We start from the raw sequence: 18,535 nt of genomic DNA, 5'->3' as shown, positions 1-18,535 counted from the left end.
TAATATATTTTTCTTTTATACCCAGAACTAAGTTAGTAGGTATATTACTTTTTACCCGTTCAGGGATTGAGACAATGGAACTCAATTAGTATACAGGTTACAATGATGATTATTATTATTATAACATTGGAAATCAATAATTAACTTAAATTGAAGATACATAATTTAAATACCTACCTGCTACCTGTATTAGTGAATTGTTATGGACCATTTAGTATTTTGCAAATATCTTGCAAATGGTTAATTTTATATCATTATTATTAAAATATTCTTGTTATCTAATCCAACCTATTTGAATTATCTGAAATTGACAAACTGTACAAATAAGTTTAATGTTTTAATTCAACTATGCTTTTCATTAGTGTTCAGAATTTTAGTAGTCAATGCATGTTTTAACTAAACTGTTAGACCTTTTAATGTTTTGCATCAAAATTAAATACGTATTGAATTATTAAAAATACGCTAAAAGATGTTTTTAAAACCTAGCATAGGTAATAACGATTATATTAAAATTAATTTATTAATATTTTCTAATGCAAAAATAATGTTTAAAAATCATACCTTAAACATCTTGTTGACTAGTTAGATGGAACTAGAGTAGTGGCCAAGACAAAACAAAAGTAGAACTAATTGTTGCTGAAATATTTCAAGACGAAAGTATGAAAATTATTACAGTTTTAGGCATATAGGTTTCCAATGATCGTAGTATCCTACGCAGTCATTAAAAACCATAGAAGATGAATTATGGATCGCTGAGCAATGTGTTGGTTAATAACCAAAAATATAACCCATTTAAAATTAGTATTAGTAAAACTTTGCCTTTGGACAAATGAATTCTCAAAACGGTCTGACTTCAATCTCCATGTTTTGAGACAAGAACATACTCAATGACAACAAAAAATAAATGTCCGGGCTGTTATGTTAAATGACAATTTAAGTGTCTAAAACTATTAAACGATATGCAATTGTATAATAAGATTGTTAATAAAAAAAATTGCTTTGCTGTAGTTAATTGAATTTTACCAATTATTTCAATTAAAACTATTAATGAATTTACTAAACTTTATAGGGGTACTAACGGGTATAGAAAGTTTGATATTTCAGGAAGTCTTAAACTCTTAAGCCCCCTCCCTCCTAGCTACAGAATTGGCTAATAGGTATTAGTGGTATTACAATAAATTATAGTACCTATTATGATTGTATATACATAATATTAAATAACTTATTTAATGTTATTTATGACATTCAATTATGTTCGAAATCAACTCTGGACATAAAATCCAGGTTAATCGAAGAATAATAATTTATATACTATAACTAGCATTATAACATGTCTTATCTATATTATACAAATATATTTCTTTGGGATATTAAATGAAAAAAAGAGTCATAGAGATGTCCATTCTCCTATCCACCCTTCCCGTAAAAACACCACCGAGATACTATTGTCTTAATAATGATACTAGGTATGTATATTACATAATATGAATATCAGAATGTATTATGTAAGCTCGATGCTTCATTACGTTGTGTAGAATTACATTTAATTGAAATAATTATTGACTAAACTCGCTTCACTATCTATTTGCTCCTCTTCAGAAGCATACATACAAATCACGTGATGTAATTAAATATCATAAATGCTGTGCATTCATATGTTGATTCTTTAAAAAAAACAAAATTCTCAGTCTAGCGAAAATACAAATGTGAATTGCATCCTGGACGCAATTCATATTACTTTTTGCTCTAACATTTTTTTGTTGATGGTTTCCAAATTTATTTTTCATTTTAATGATATTTTTACATATTTAACAAAAATCATAATAATTATTAATATTAATAATAACTAAATACTAAGGAAATCACGATTAAAGATTAAATTGGCCAATAAATATAAATACAGACAAAATTAAATTAATATGATTATGACTTATGATTTCACAGTTTCAATTTTTTTTTTTAAGTATGTAAATATGACAATTTATAGCGTATACCTATGCTATTATGATTTTACAGTTTCAAATTTTTTGTTAAAGACTAACGTCTGAACGATATAGATACATCGTATATAAATAAATAATAACATGATGGTATGGACTATAGTATTATGACCATACATTTGACCAATACTCAAAAAATGACCCTTAAAGCCCATACCGTTCCATAGGTAGTTAATTTCTTATTTTCTAATATTATTTCTAGTCTAATAATCTGCTTCTTCATAATGCATTGTACACTAGATAGTTAATTATTATGCAATTTATAACTCTACAATATCGTATCAAACTAAGTCACATGAATACTTATAATCTATATGTCTATAATAAATTAATAAATTAATAAATTACACTATGACGAGGTAGGTAAACTCAAAACCTATACTATTTGTATTTATTTCTCAAAAAAATAATACTGGACCCCATCGAGTCTCTCGGGTAGGACCCAATGAATCCAATCTGGCAACCTATAGCCTATGCAATATAAATTAATTTACATTGACACTAAAAGAGATATGTCAATAATAAAATAGATACAAAATACTAAACAATTTCTATAATACTATATACCTAGTTACCTAATATTTAATACCCCTGACATTTCAGAAAAATTTAAAAATGGTTTCAGTATTCTGTTTTAAGCAAGTAGTAACCATATATTAAAATTGTAATTTATATGCAGGTTGCTGTAAAAGTCTAAAATGTTGGCAGTGGCGTACCAATAGGGTGGCATGGCGAGCAAGTGCCAAGGGCCTAGGGCCCCAGAAGGCCAGGGAGGGCCCTTCAAAAAATGTGGCGATTTAAAAAAAAACAGATTACTGTTATTACAGAAATTTAGTTATTAATAAAACTAAGTTCTAGTTAAATTAAATTACTTTAAAGTAAAATAAATCTAATAACTAGAAAAATGACTGATGCACGCAACACGCTTATAGGTCGATTATAGATTATATTTTTATGTGCATTTTTATTATTTTTTTTTTGCCCACTTAAGAGCGGCGACTGTGATATTACTATATTAGTATAGATATATTAATATAATAATTATTCTGGAACAGAAATAACAAGAAAACGCACTCTATATTTAGAGTATAATTGAAATAGCCGTCGTTTTTCGATATTATTTTGTCATTAGTTATTCTGTCGTCAGTCGTGAGTCGACGACTCGTTGAACCAAATAATTAATATTGTGATCATGTCGAAAAAAGTACCTAATGGTATGAAAAGCATAAAAAAAAAAGCAAGAACAAGAAAAAGTATCAAACTGCATGCTTAAAATAAGTGGTTATTTATATTATTTAAAAAAATGAAATACATATTATTATGTGTAATAAAAAAATGACCATATTATTCATAATAGTATAATAAATATGTTTTTAATTTTGTATTACCTTTTATAACAGGGGTAAGTCTAGATATAAATGATGCGAGTAAGTGCATGCTCTTCATATTACAAATTTGTAAGATCAAGGTCCAAGGGCCGTCTGGATTTTTTTGCAACGGGCAATTGAAGTTTTAGTTACGCCACTGAATGTTGGGTATAATTATGCACAAGACATCAGCATATTAAAGTTTTAAAAGATCCTAGTTGAAAGACTGCTGAAATAACCACGTATAAACTTATTTAAAATTTAAGGTAATTTAATATAATAATAATAAGGTTCTTAAGAACCTGGAATTGAGCGCACTCGCTTTTCTAACTTTCTAACTTTCGTTTGTGATTATTGCACCATCCGCAACCGAACTAATGCACCAGCCCCGCCACCACCAGGTGTTCGATGATCTCCAGTCAAATCCTCCGAAACCACTGGTGTAGTGAAGCCGGGTTATAAACTAATATGTTATATATAATTACTGTAGTTTGAAAAAAAAAACTTTTTTAACTGAATTAGGTTAATTTTATTTATAATCTTAACTTTAAGCTTATCGAGAACAATATTTTTTTCGTTAACTTTTAACTTCAACTTAAGGCAATTTAATTGAATTAACTTAACTTGTTACAGTTAATTATTTTCATTAACTTGTCCAACCTTGTATATACCTACCTACTAATAATTAATATTGGTTTCTTTACTTTTTGAATAATATTTAATTATTTCCACATTATAATAATATATTAATTTGTATCTATATATATTATGCAATGTCCGGTGTCCATTGTCCATGCTTGTATTAGGTATGAAATAATAAGTATACGAAAATCATCGCGTCCGGCAACGCCTAATTTTGTGTCTGTGCGTTTTATTATTATAATTATTTTATCTCATTGCTTAAAAATTGTTAACCCAAGGTCACTGTCACCTCGAATCGTCATTTGGTAGTGCACTCTACTCTGCAGCTCGGTATTTATAAATAACTAATAAGTACGTAATAAGTTTACCTATAATAATAATGTATTATGCTCGATCTGGAGTTTGTGCTTTCGACCGGGCAACGCCCTGTATATTTGGTAGAGCCCCTGGGCACCGAAGCACCCACCCCCAGCATACAATGGTTAGGTGAATACCAGTTCTTTATATATAAGAACCGAGGTACCTACAATTGGCATCACACTACATCTACTCAAATCTCAAGTACATACATCGACCACAGGTTGAAGTTTGCAGATCCGTTGAAGACAACGCAATAAGAAACCACTAAACACGAAATGGCTTCTTTCAAGTATCTGGTGAGTGACTTCAACAACCTAATATCTCGGCGTAGATGTTATTTTTCTATGAGTACAACGTAAGACTTAATGGTTTTAGATCGATTCTTATAAATTCAAATGCCCAAGTCAGTTGTTAGTATGATCAGAATGATGCAATATTTTTGAAAAAATTCTTGACTTTTGAAATCCTGTCGATATAAATGAACAAAATAATCTCACCTTCACAAATGGTGAACATTTTCAATCAAACGGCTTGCAAACAAGTAGGAGGCCTTCGGATACAATTAAAAATTTATGTGAAATATATTTTATTAATATTTTTAATATTTTTATTTAATCATACGCAATTACTCAATATACAATTTTAATCAGCTTTCTGGGGTGTTTACTGTTTACAATAATAATTATTAATTATTCGGTTTGAGGTATATATCGTGATTACTTATTTTAATAATGAGGATACAATTATAATACGATATAATTAAAAATACAAAACAATTTATAGGTACCTAACAACTGTCGAAAATTGTCAAATGGAGTAGAACCTGAAAAAAAATCAACTAGCTTTTGTTATAGTATTGCTTTCATATGTAATGGAAAACATCAATATATTTTATACTTGTGCTACTATAAATAAATTTGTATGAATCCATAGGTAACTTTACGGTTACTCGTATATTGTTTAACAGAAACGACTAACGAATGATTAAATTTGTAATTGTTTACCAAATTTGAGTTAGTTTTAAATGTTAAGCTCCTGTGGTGTATATGCACCTACCTGCACACAAAAGACAGCATCAACATTCAAGCAGTGCACAGTAAAATATTAGAGATGAAACAATTCACTTTTTATCTATATTTTACTGTCTTATTATATTATTGTGCAGATTGTAAATTTGAAATTGCACATTAGTATTAAAAATAAAATAAAAATCGCATTATAGTTCATGGTTAAAATTCTATAAATCTCAGTAATCACACTGTTTATTTTATTTATGACATCAAGAATTATATGCAATGTTATTGTAACGGTTTTCCTCCCTACAGATATTCATCGCCTTGGCCGTGTACTCCGTTGCCGCCGAAGAAGGAGTAAGAGCAAAGAAACACGCCTACATCGCCGCTGCCCCAACTCGTGAGTGCCAATAAATTACAATTTAAATAAATTTAATGACGGTGATAACGCACCTATAGCTAACCTATAGAGCCTAAGCTAATCTAATCTATATAGATACAACAGAAGTGACGTTGATTGATTTTTTTTATCCACAGCGGTCTTGGGATACTCTGCCTCAGCCCCTGGATCTTTTTCATATGCATACTCAGATTACACCAGCTACCCGTACAACTATCCCGTGGCAGCAGCCGCATACCACGCACCCGCTACATACCCAGCAGCAGCTTACCCAGTAACAGCTTATGCTGCAGCCGCATACCCGAGCTACCACGAAGATGACGGCAAATACTGGCCCGGCAAATATGAAAAGTCTTACATCCCAGCCTACAAGACCGGATACCTAAGCTACCCCGAAGACGATGGCAAATACTGGCCCGGCAAATACGAAAAGACTTACATCCCAGCCTACAAGGCCAGATACCCGGTCGCCTACCACTACTGAACACCCCCACAACAATGATTCTCAACCTTCCTTTAACAGACTCGTAGATTTTTTAATTGAATTTTAACAATAAAAACGTGATGTTAGTTTTTCCATAAGTTAATTTTGTTGTTATTTATCTTCCTGTCCAGGCTGTGACACACAAACTGATATATAATATGATATTAAAATTACACCAATTTACTATTTATATTTGTATGAACTGAACATATCTAATACACTGGGTAATCAATCAGTGAAGTCTAAGGTACTAGTGCGACATTGTGCGATCTATGGCCAAAATATGTTATTTGTTGTTTGGCATTTTGGCCAGTATGAGTGTATGACCTACCGATAGAAATAATGTGAATATGTGATCATGGGGGCCCATTGGTGGGAGGGGGCACTCCTCCCCTAGAAAAATAATAATATGAACTTGTAATTATAAATGTAGTGACCTTGTAAATTGTTAAGTATAAAAATACACTATATTATGTTATACTTCTAATACACGATTGTTATGGTATAGATCAGGTATAGGTATACTATACAGTCACTACCTAGTCAGGTAGTAGGAAGTAGGTTAGGTAGATACGTATGATTATCGCAGATAATTTATAGTAAACCCATAAACATCAGAGCGATCAGCTATCGTTTCAATGATATTTTTAACAACTGCTTATATATGGCAGAACAAATCGATATAGAAATAAAAATTCTACACATAACATCCAAACAAAAAAATAGATCAAATTATGAAACCAATTCTATAAAAAGATTATTAATTAGGAATGAGAACTACAATTTATAGTTGTAATTATTTCGAATATTGTAGTTAAGTCAACTATTTTTTAATAGTAAACACTTTATTATTTTTAGTTATTGTCACTAAGCTTATAATTTAGATAACTATAAGTCTTAATTAACTTAACTATAAATATTGTTCCACCAAACTAAATTAAAAAGTATTTAGCATTAGAAAAATATAGTAAAACCGACTACATAATATTATTTTAGTTCGAATAACTATAATAACTTGGCTATAATATTTTACAAATCTGACTAACATTATAGCTATTCCTACAGCAATTATAAAATACAGTCAATCCTACTATTTTTATAGTATAATTAACTGTTTTTTTATTTTTCCGTGTATTTGAAGCTAACTATAAATTGCTAAGACTTATAAAATCAAAAAATACTTGACCGGTTTGGCGGTTTTTACCATTCAAGAAAAGCTTAGATATTAGATTGAACCAATTATTTGACTGTGGCTTACCCGCTATTAATAATCATAACCTATAATAATTTATTTTTGCTCGGAATTCGTTACATCTGGTATATAAAATTTTAGATTTTTTTGTTTTTTAAATTAATGTCGATTAAAAAATTCGTTGGATCAAAAGTCTTGAAAATGTTATACCACGTTCGTCATACCGCATAGGAGATTAAAAATAATTGTACCATTTGTCTCCTGGCTTGAATAAGAAAACCTAACAACGTATACTATACCTGTACACAATGTGTAAATATGCAATTTAGTTTACTTGAATGTTATTATATTCAGTTCTGACTTTATAAGCATTTGCATTGCTAATATTATGACTTATGAGTTTAATTGTTTAATCATAGAAATCTTACGTGTTAGTGTTGTCGGGATGTTAGCATTTTTGAACATAAGACATCTGATTGAATCGTTTCATGACGCACGGAAGAACACGCCAAAGAAATTGGTAAAATTATTATTGGTACTAAGTATTTTAATTTGTTAAATTGTTAACATATACCTGAAGTATATCGAATTACCTAGGTTTGGTTTTTAGAATATTCCTTAATACTTCACGATCGTCACATTTTAATAATAATAATATAGGGTCGAACGATGCATCTATTCGATGTAGGTCGTTGGTACCATAAAATAATATGTGATTATTATTTATTCTTATGCTTTAGGTAAGCGTGAGTGAGAAATCTTTAAACGCAAGTGTTCGAGTCAATTTAGATCCGGCAGCTAGTAGTATTGACATTGAACAGTTTCAAAAAGTGATGGAAATAAATCTGCAATTGGAAAATAGATTGACCGAGTTGGAAGGTAGTTGTTTCATAATAATATGACGGATACCTATCTAATATTAATATTTTCGAATATTAAACAAATATGTATCTAAAATAATCATTATTATGTAGAAATGATTCGACGCCGTGATGAAAAACAAAAGATTCAAGATCTAAAAGTAACTTACCTATTACCTATCTATTACCTATCTAAAAACCGCGACCGCGAGCGGCTAAACCGCTCCGTGTGTAACCAGCTTTACAAGTGCATAACATATACAAATCAAATGTTACATTCAGCAGTAAAGTAACTTTAAGTTACTAGTAAAGCTTCGCTAGCTTAAACATTAGAATGAATTGAACTCTTATACAATTTGCATCTTAGATTATTATCTAGGACATCGCATAGGCTTTTTTTTTATTAGATTACTATCTTAGCTTTAGTTTTTTTTCACTTTAATTTCTAATATCCCAGACCTAAACGTGATCTGCTAAGCATACAACTGCAGTCTATGTTACGCACTTGGAAGATGAAGACAATACACGTGGGTACCTATACGTCCTCTTAACTCAATTAAAAATGATCATAGACTTGACCAGTTCTAAATTAATTTATAACCTAAGTAAAGTATTATTTTATTTCGCATTCTGCAGTTGCGTCGGCTTGAAGATCTTATGTCATCGAAGTTGACACAATCTGCACACACTCAGACCGAGAGCGAATTTTCCCTATCCACGGTGCAAGATTTAAACAACGAGGTAGACAACAAATTGTCAAATTTGAAACAATCGTTGATGGAAAAAATTGACGATGAATTCATGACCATCGGCCGTGACGTTAAAAGTGTCAAACACTGTTATGGAATGTTGAATACCAGTTTTCACGAGATGGAAAATAAATTGATTTCATTAGAAAGTAATTAGTAATTTTTATCTAAAACACGTATGTCATTATCATATATTATATATTATGATTTATGATGTTTTTTTGTATAAAGGTAACTCGGAGAAGCCGATTCGCAAATATAACAATATTAAGACTAGGATTGCAACCCTAGAAAGTATGATATACATTGTCTATGTAATATTGATGTATACTGCATGAATCAATTTTATAGTTTTTACTTGACAAATTTTTTTTTATGTGTACGATATGTATGTGTGCAGGAGATGTAATGAAAAACACATCACACATCATCGGGATGAACTATTCGCATCGTCCGTTGGAATGGACTGGACCACAATCCTTCGGGTCCGCTGGAATGCTTTCTTCCGATAACCGCTGTTACGGCGAACCAGCTGCAGCATTCGCTACAGCTCCATCTTTCTATGATATGCCACCAATGGCAAAACCCGGGCAGAGTGTAGCAGTTTTGCCTCCATCGCCACCTGCACCCCCGGCGCCAAGTGCATTTGTGCCTCCGCCGCCACCTGCACCCCCGTCGACTAGTATAATTTGTCAACCACTGCCACCCGCACCCCCGGCGCCGTTGTCTCTGAATGCTCCGAAGAAATCGGATTTAGACAAATCCCAAGGAATTCCGAGGATCCTAATAACCACCGAGATACTAAAATCTGTTGTACTCAAGCCACCTGGCGAGAGGAAGAGAATTAGCAAATCCGTGACGATATAATCGCTGCGGTATTTTTGAAAATTATGTGCCTACCGCATACCAAAAATATATATGTAATTGTTGTTAACAAATATATAATTCATAGAAGTTGTCAATCATGGTATCATTGTTAACAAAATAAAAAACGGGTAATTGTGTGTCACTCTACTGTACAGAAGGTTACAATTTACAAGTACACCCATGGGTCACTGTAATGGATGGTGTTAAATTTGAATCCGATGATATAATATTATAATATATGAAAAAAATAATTATGAGCGGAAACAGTTTGTTAGGTTAACCTAACCTAACCTAACCTGGGATTTTTCTACTAAAAAAGAGAAACCTGAAGCAAGAGTCAAGGCTTGTAGTGCTGATATTGCTTCATGCACATAGGCGGAGATCTTGTGAAATTTTAAGGGGGGCTCAAATATTTGATGACAAACAGATCCGTGGGAGCATTGCCCCCCACCCCCAACAAACTAATTTTTACATTAGATCACTCATAAAAAATTGTTCTCGTTGACTCGTTATCATAACAACTTAAATAGTTACAAACATAAAAAAAAGAATAATTAATAAACGATTTAACTTTAAATATTTCAAACATATTTTAACTAAATTATTTATTAAAAATCTAAATCACAATCTCAAAAGAAATGTATTCCCAAGAACATCAAACAATAAGTAAAATATAATTTAGTATAAAATTGTCAATACGGTTAACGATTCATTCAATCGCGATAAACTTTACGATAGGTTTAATACAGCCTTAGCGATAGTCCTATAATAGCTATCGCTTCTCTAGAATTAACAAAAATTAGGAAAAGAAATAATATTTTTCCCATCTAAAATAGAATGGTATAATATGTTATTCAATATAGATGGCCAATTGGTACAAAATATGTACAATATTAGCCATTAGGTATATAAACACAATATAATATTATTGTGAATTGTGACTTTATTGTTCGGTATGTTACCGTAAATAATAAATTGGTAAATAGTGTGTATGTAATGAACTAGGTACACTTATATAATTGTGGATATAACAATATAAAATAATGAAAAAAGTTCTGCAAATTATACAAAATTACGGTATTGTTTGTTTAATATTCTTATGGGGTCTTTAACTTCAAATAATTTATTTTGGGGGGACTAAGCCCCCGTAAGCCCCCCTCCCGATCTCCGCCTATGGTTACATGTACGGAAAAAAGTTGGTAATTAGTTATTACTCATTAATTATTACCATCAGCGGTTAAAGTGGTGGGATGGAGTCCTCCTTATTTGAGGCAAAATTATTTAATTTAAGTTCTAAGTATGAGGGGACGCTTAACAAAAAATTTGCTAACGTGATATTCAATATAAATTTATTTCTATTTGTATTTTTCATGAAATGTATAAAACTATAACAATTTTAAAATTTAAATACATTTTTCTTAACATGTCAAGATATGAATTGCAATTTATTTTTACTGGGCAGGCATAATATGTGTAGGTATACTATAAAGGACTATTTTCCTTCGGGTGAAATTAATGTCTACTTCTTATACTTACATACACTTTTTACTAGCAAATAGGTGTGTAAAAGAAAAAAATGATGGAGGTTTAGACTCATTGGAGCTTCTTAAAACAATTTGGTTAGATATAGTGATTGGTATAAGAACTCGGGAGAGTTAATAAGTGGTTGAAATATTCCACTTCGAAATGACGAAATGATTTATAGGTACCGTAAAAGTTGTACAACACACAAACATGTCCAGACTTCGCTAAACTTCAGTCTTCCGTATTGTTTTATGGTATCAATCAATAATAATTATCAAACGATAATTTGCATTTCAAATTTGGTTATCCTGTACAAATCGCGCGCATGTTTGATAATATCAAATATCAATAAATAAACACCATAAACAGCTGTTTTGATAATGGCTACGAGTTTTAAAAAATTATTAGATTTTGTACTGACTAGTGTTCATCTAATTTAAAAAATGAAACTCCACAATTTTATTCGAAATTTTGATTCATAGAACGGAATTGTTCTACCAATGTATTTAAGTGTGATGTTTATAGTGAGTTTAAATATTTTATCTAATTTATTATTTATAATTATTTGATTGCTTGTGTTAAAATTTGTCTTATTATTCTTATTATTTCTAGTTGCTGACATGGGATCGATTGCTTCGGTCCTCCAGTGGCATTGTAGTTCTTGTTCACTGATAAATCCCACGGATCGAGTGACGTGTATTCGATGTAATGTACATAGAAGTTATGAGTGTAAGAAAAAGGTTGACCAACTCAAAACACGGACCATTCATGGTTGCCCGACCCCTTATGTCACCGATATTCTGTGTGCTGAGGCAGAAATTGCTGCAGGAGCCTTAAGACTTGATGATGCGTAAGAGAATTATTGTGTTTTATAATGTAAAATGTTAATTCTTTTATATTTCACAGAGACCCAACTAATATTGATCATAAACCAAGTGTAGTTAAGCTTCAATTTAAATCTGTTATTTTACAACGGCGTAAATCATGGAATGGATTTGAGGATCATTTACATGCATCCATCAGGCCATCAAAAAGTTCAACACTAGTTACAGCGGAAAATGATTCTTGGTTATGTAATACCTGTAGGATTAGAAACTGTTCAACTCAGCAATGTCAAAACTGTGATTCATTTAGAAGAACTAAAGGACGAAAAAATGAAATTGCCCCTATTACCATCGATATGCCAAACGGTAAGTGTGTAATAAAAATGTTATCAAATTTTGTTTCAATCAATAATAGTATGTAATATGTCATTTGTATTAGAGTTTGAAAAAAAATCTACAAGTAATTGGACTTGTGAAAAATGTTCTTTTACTTTAAATCCATTTTGGTCAGACTCCTGTGAATCATGTGGTTGGAATGCTATAACAATGATGCGTGACTGTGTACGATACACACCTCCCAAGAAAAAATGGGCATGTAAACGTTGTACCCTACTTAATGATCCTAATACAACAGTTTGCAATGCTTGTGGTGGATCGAAAGCTAAAAGTCTTTGCCCTGATGATGGAACACTACGAGAATTTTGGACATGTGATAAGTGTACATTAAAAAATAGAATATCAGCACTAGTATGTAAAGTCTGTAAAACAGACAAACGTGCAAATAAAAAAAGACGGTCTGATAGTCAGTGTCCAACTTGTACTTTTGACAATGAACCAAACGCTAAACGGTGTGCTATGTGTCACAAACACCTTGAACCAGAATATTATTCTTCTATATTAATATCCAATCATCCAAAAAAACAAAGTGAATTAATGGAAAACTTAAGACGAATTGAAGAGCAAGAAGCACGAGAAAAATGGAATGAAATAGTGCTGTTTTGTATCCAAGTAAATAGTTATTTTTGACAACCATTTTCTAATCTAAATTATTGTATAAAACAATTGATTTTTCAAAAATAACTAAATATATTACATTTTCAGTGAATGTATGACCATTTCCACTCTTGGGATATTTATTGGCACTTTCAATTTTTATTTTTTTCTGTGATAATCAATAACATTTTTTTTTGTTTTATCAAACAGCTTGATCATTTACTTCAAAATTCCTCATAATATGTTATACTATTTGGTTTAAAAATATAAAATATACGTTGGCACAATTTTTTTAAAACAATTAAATTTTGTCAACGATTCATGAAATTCATAAAAATTTGTCAATTATTTTATAGTTTTATAGGATTGAAAATTAAAAAAAAGATTTTTCATGAGTAATTCACATTATAAAAAGAAAACTGTACTAGTTATAGTTAAATAAATTTCTTTCATAGCAATAATATCATAAAATAAACTTAGTGATATAGACCGTAACTTCCCTCAGAATCGTTTTGCGTGTATAAGGATGTTATATCTTTGAATTCAAATTTAACAGATCCATTTTAGTAAGTCACCTGACACTTACTGTAGAGTAGTTCAATATTCGCTTTCCCTCCTTTTTATCATTGAATAACACGAATATTTTTGGTTTCTGTTAATGTTATTTATGTTCTACAGTAGTTAGCAAATTAAACAGTTCAATAATTTATCCAAGTAGAATATAAATATATTAAAAAATAACATTATATACCTACTACATTTTATAAGAAACTATAACAATATGATTGCATACATTTAAATACATTATGAGTTTATTTTTAATATTATAGAACAGTCAAGAATTTGTTGATGATTCTTTTCCTCCAGCTGCAAAATCGTTATATTATACAGAAAAACACGAGAGCTGCCGAGTAACGCAATGGTTAAGACCTGAATCTATAATTTGTTCAGAATTAGATAAAGAATCATGCTGGACTGTGTTTAGAAAACCAAAACCTTCAGATATAATTCAAGGTAAATAAAGAAAAATAAATAATTTTTAAGTGTAATCTTATTTTTAGTATTTTTAAAAATTAAAATTAATGAGTTAGTTATTAGTTATTAAGTTTAAAAATATTAGTAAAATAATAATTTTGTATACTTATTACTTAGTTTTAATCATTAAGGTTGATAAATTTAGGTGTTTTGGGTAATTGTTGGTTGTTGAGTGCTTTAACCGTCTTGGCAGAACGTGAAGACTTAGTTAGACATGTTATGGTTACCAAAGATTATTGTCAACAAGGCGCATACCAAGTTCGACTTTGTAAAGATGGTAAATGGACCACAGTCCTTGTTGATGATTTATTACCATGTGACCACAGGGGAAATCTAGTGTATAGTCAGGTTTGTATATGCCTTATTACTTTTATGCGTTGAAATAATAATTAATTATTCAATAGGCAAAACGTAAACAATTATGGGTTCCCTTGATAGAGAAAGCAATAGCTAAACTCCATGGTTGTTATGAAGCACTTGTTTCTGGTAGAGCAATTGAAGGACTTGCCACATTAACAGGAGCACCTTGTGAAAGTGTGCCATTACAACCATCATCAGTTCCGACAGAAGATGAACTAGATCGTGATCTGATATGGGCGCAGTTATTAAGTTCACGCCTTGCTGGTTTTTTAATGGGAGCATCTTGTGGAGGAGGTAATATGAAAGTAGATGAAGACGCTTACCAAAATAAAGGACTAAGACCAAGACATGCCTATTCTGTATTGGATGTTCGAGATATTGATAGTCATCGATTGTTGAAGCTAAGAAATCCTTGGGGACACTTCTCATGGAATGGTGATTGGTCTGATGATTCAGACATGTGGTCAGAGAAATTAAAAACAATGTTAATGCCAGATGGATGTTGTGAAGGAGTATTTTGGATATCATATGATGATGTCTTAAAGTAATTATAAAAAATATAAATAGTTGTTTTTTTTAAATTAAAATCTGTTTATTTGCTATTTAGGTACTTTGATTGCATTGATATCTGTAAAGTAAGAAATAATATGTGGAATGAAGTAAGGCTTAAAGGATATTTGCCACCATTATCTTCAACTGATCATTTATCATGTGTTGTCCTCACCGTCTCAGAACCAACTGAAGCAGAATTTACACTTTTTCAAGAAGGACAAAGGCAAATTGTTTTATTAATTTTTCTTTACATCAAAAATATTTATTAATTTTCATACACATATTGTTTTTAGGAAATCGGAAAAGTGTAACAGAAGTCAGCTCGATTTGTGTGTAGCAGTAATGAGAAGTAGAGAAGTTACATCAGAAAAACCAATTTGCATTGGTCGTCTTGTTGAACACAGCAAACGCCAAGTTCGTGGATTTGTTAGCTCACACAAGATGTTGGAGCCAGATGTTTATGTTGTTGTTTGTTTGGCATTTAATCATTGGCATACAGGTTTATTTTAATTTTAATTAATCATACAAATGTGCTAAAATATATATAAGGTGATTCACCAAGCATGTCAACTTTTGTATCCTTTAATAATGCACACAAATTTCTAATTTTTGGAATTTTCAAGTATATTAGGACCATGTAAAAAAATATAATTTAGGGAGTGTCCTATGACATGTATTAAAATGTATAAAATAATGAAAATGGTTCTTAATAACTGTATCACATAAATTATAAAAAATACATAATATTTAGTCCAATAATTAGTAATTATGCTCCAACAAATTTTACAAATTATAAAATTTAATTGATTAGTCTTAATTAATACAGTTTTCAAATCATCATATCTTGAAATCCCTATTAGCATATACTAATATTATTATCTTTGGTTCACAAAGTTTGATCACTCAAACACTACTCATTCATTTTCCGATTTAAATATTGTACTTTTCACCACAAATTACACGGTGATGCAGGTCATTAAAAAACTGTGCCAGTTTTTTTTTTTACATTCTTATTGTTGTGTCCGAAATAATACATATAACACAACAAACATTATTTTATTTGAGTTATGATAAATTGGGTAAAATGTTGTGTCCCGCCTACTGTAAACAGTAAACCACACCAAACGCTACTAGGCTAAAGACTAAAATATAAATTCCAAAAATAAGAATTTGAATAAAACATCTTTGGTGAATCACTCTTTGTATGATGCACAAATAAAATAAACCTAGTTATAACTTGTAATAGATGTATTTATCTATTTTATATTTGTAGATTTGGTAGATCCTTCAGTTTATCCTGAGTTTGTTTTGGCGATTCATAGTTCTAAACGATTATTAGTAGAACAGGTGTCACCACCTTCCTTTGTTTTAGCTGATACAATTATTAACTTAACTTTAGCCAAAGGACAAAGACATGAAGTGAGTTTATCTAGTTTAATTAGATAATATTATAACTATAGTTAAAAATAATATTATAGGGCCGAGAAGGAATGACTGCTTACTATTTAACCAAAGGATGGGCCGGACTTGTTGTTGTAGTAGAAAATCGTCATGCAAATCGTTGGATACATGTGAAATGTGATTGTCAAGAAAGTTATAATGTTATGTCAACCAGAGGATTACTTAAAACTATTGACTCTGTTCCACCTCTGCATAGGTAAGTTATAAGACTATATTGATTGTTTTCACTTAAAAATAATTTGTATAACTTTTTTTAGACAAGTTATAATTGTATTGACTCAATTAGAAGGAAGTGGAGGATTTTCAATTGCTCACAAATTGACTCATAGATTGGCAAATCAAGCTGGACTTCATGATTGGGGACCACCAGGATGTTCTCATTTGCCACAAATACAAAAGTCTATTGAAGGACTACACTCTCCTAGACTGATTACTTAGTATTATAAGGCAAAAAGTACAGTTAATATAAATTTCTGTGATTTTCATTTTTTTTTTTACTTTCTATAGTGCGAGTACAAATAATTAAATTAGGAAAACCAAAACTATTGTAAAAAGGTTGCAAATAAAAATTATATGATTTTATTGTATTTATTAAATTTTGTGTTTATTCAGTACACCTGTGTTCAATTCTTAGAACAAAAAATTGTTGATTTATATAAGTCTCGTATTTTTTTATCAATTTATTATATTTATTATTAATTTTTCCTATAATTTATTTAGTTATCTACTACACAATAATTTCCAAAAATAATAAACATTTGTTAGATTTTTGGATCAGAAAAGACTAATTGGCTAATAATTGTACTCAGTGATTTATCTTTTGTTTGTGTAATTGTGTGTGAAGCATATTGTCTGTGTTTATATGAAAGTGCAAACTATTTGAAATCCATTTGAAAAAAGTCAACAACAATAACACGGCAAAGGTTATTCGAGTTCAAAGGTCTCAAAATTACCTTTTTTGAATAAATCACTTTTTAATGGTTGTATGTACTATAAAAAGTTTTAGTCAAAAATTTCAGAGAATATATAATATACAATAATATAAAATTTAGGAGCACTCTTGGGAAAGAGGGTATCGTGTGAAAATAATTATTAAATAGTAACTACCTATATTTTTTATCTTTTGTGAGGATTCGTGATCAATATCAATCTAATGGATGATTTCCCATGTATTCATTTCGGCGAATCTTTGATTTTTGCAAACGTTTCGGCGTTTTCTGGAACAGAAACTAATATGGTCCGAGAATTCTGCGTACAGTGACTTAGTTTAGTAAAATATTTTGTAAACAAATTTCTAAAAAAAAAACAACACTGTCAGGTCAGAGATGTCCTGCATAACAGCTAGCTGTATATCGTTTATGTTATTAGAATAACGCAGTAAGAAACTGTAACAAATTAAATAATAATGACCGAAAAAAATTGTTTTTAACGAAAATGAAGTTAACCTACTGTAAATACTATTTTCTAAAAGTGAAATGAATTACTTTAATCATAGTAACATCAACAAATATACTAAGTAATATCATAGGCTGACAAACCGTCTACACTCAGAATAGTTTTTCAAACACAATGATTTTATATCATTGAATTCAAATTCAACATCATTCATTACTGAGACCCACTTGGCACTTGTGACCTACCTACTGTACAACAGAGCGACATCTCCTTACACGCTTTTTTAATGAATAACAAACATGGTTTTTTTCTTAAACAATATATTAATATTATAATCTATATCATTATCACCGATTTCATAAAACTATGTAGGCAAGGTGTACTTATAAATACACTTTGTTTGTATTCAATATAATAATATATTAGCCATAAGGTATTAAACAGATAAACATTTAAT

The 18,535-nt window shown here is 30.4% G+C and overlaps 3 protein-coding genes across 3 annotated transcripts; all 3 read left to right on the top strand.

The window, feature by feature from the left end:
* Positions 1-4,522: 4,522 nt before the first annotated feature.
* On the top strand, positions 4,523-6,369 carry LOC111032840 (adhesive plaque matrix protein-like). Its single transcript, XM_022313299.1, has 3 exons — positions 4,523-4,665; positions 5,695-5,782; positions 5,920-6,369. Exons 1-3 carry the CDS (start codon positions 4,645-4,647, stop codon positions 6,264-6,266), a joined length of 456 nt encoding a protein of 151 aa, XP_022168991.1. The 5' UTR covers positions 4,523-4,644; the 3' UTR covers positions 6,267-6,369.
* A 1,534-nt stretch (positions 6,370-7,903) lies between these two features.
* Positions 7,904-10,096, top strand: LOC111032829 (formin-like protein 3). Its single transcript, XM_022313288.1, has 6 exons — positions 7,904-7,978; positions 8,199-8,337; positions 8,433-8,479; positions 9,018-9,216; positions 9,299-9,361; positions 9,468-10,096. The coding sequence occupies exons 1-6, from the start codon at positions 7,904-7,906 to the stop codon at positions 9,932-9,934; spliced, it is 990 nt and encodes a 329-aa protein (XP_022168980.1). The 3' UTR covers positions 9,935-10,096.
* A 1,751-nt stretch (positions 10,097-11,847) lies between these two features.
* Positions 11,848-17,251, top strand: LOC111032819 (calpain-D). The gene is made up of 12 exons (XM_022313280.1): positions 11,848-11,982; positions 12,071-12,308; positions 12,365-12,648; positions 12,722-13,290; positions 14,106-14,289; positions 14,456-14,658; positions 14,715-15,214; positions 15,278-15,445; positions 15,516-15,721; positions 16,496-16,641; positions 16,701-16,879; positions 16,941-17,251. Exons 2-12 carry the CDS (start codon positions 12,079-12,081, stop codon positions 17,119-17,121), a joined length of 2,850 nt encoding a protein of 949 aa, XP_022168972.1. The 5' UTR covers positions 11,848-11,982; positions 12,071-12,078; the 3' UTR covers positions 17,122-17,251.
* The last annotated feature ends 1,284 nt before the right edge of the window (positions 17,252-18,535 follow it).

This window comes from Myzus persicae, unplaced genomic scaffold, assembly GCF_001856785.1.
Source record: "Myzus persicae strain clone G006 unplaced genomic scaffold, MPER_G0061.0, whole genome shotgun sequence".
Lineage (NCBI taxonomy): Eukaryota > Metazoa > Arthropoda > Insecta > Hemiptera > Aphididae > Myzus > Myzus persicae.
Note: the sequence above shows the minus strand (reverse complement) of the source record. Positions and strands in the feature narration are given on the sequence as shown.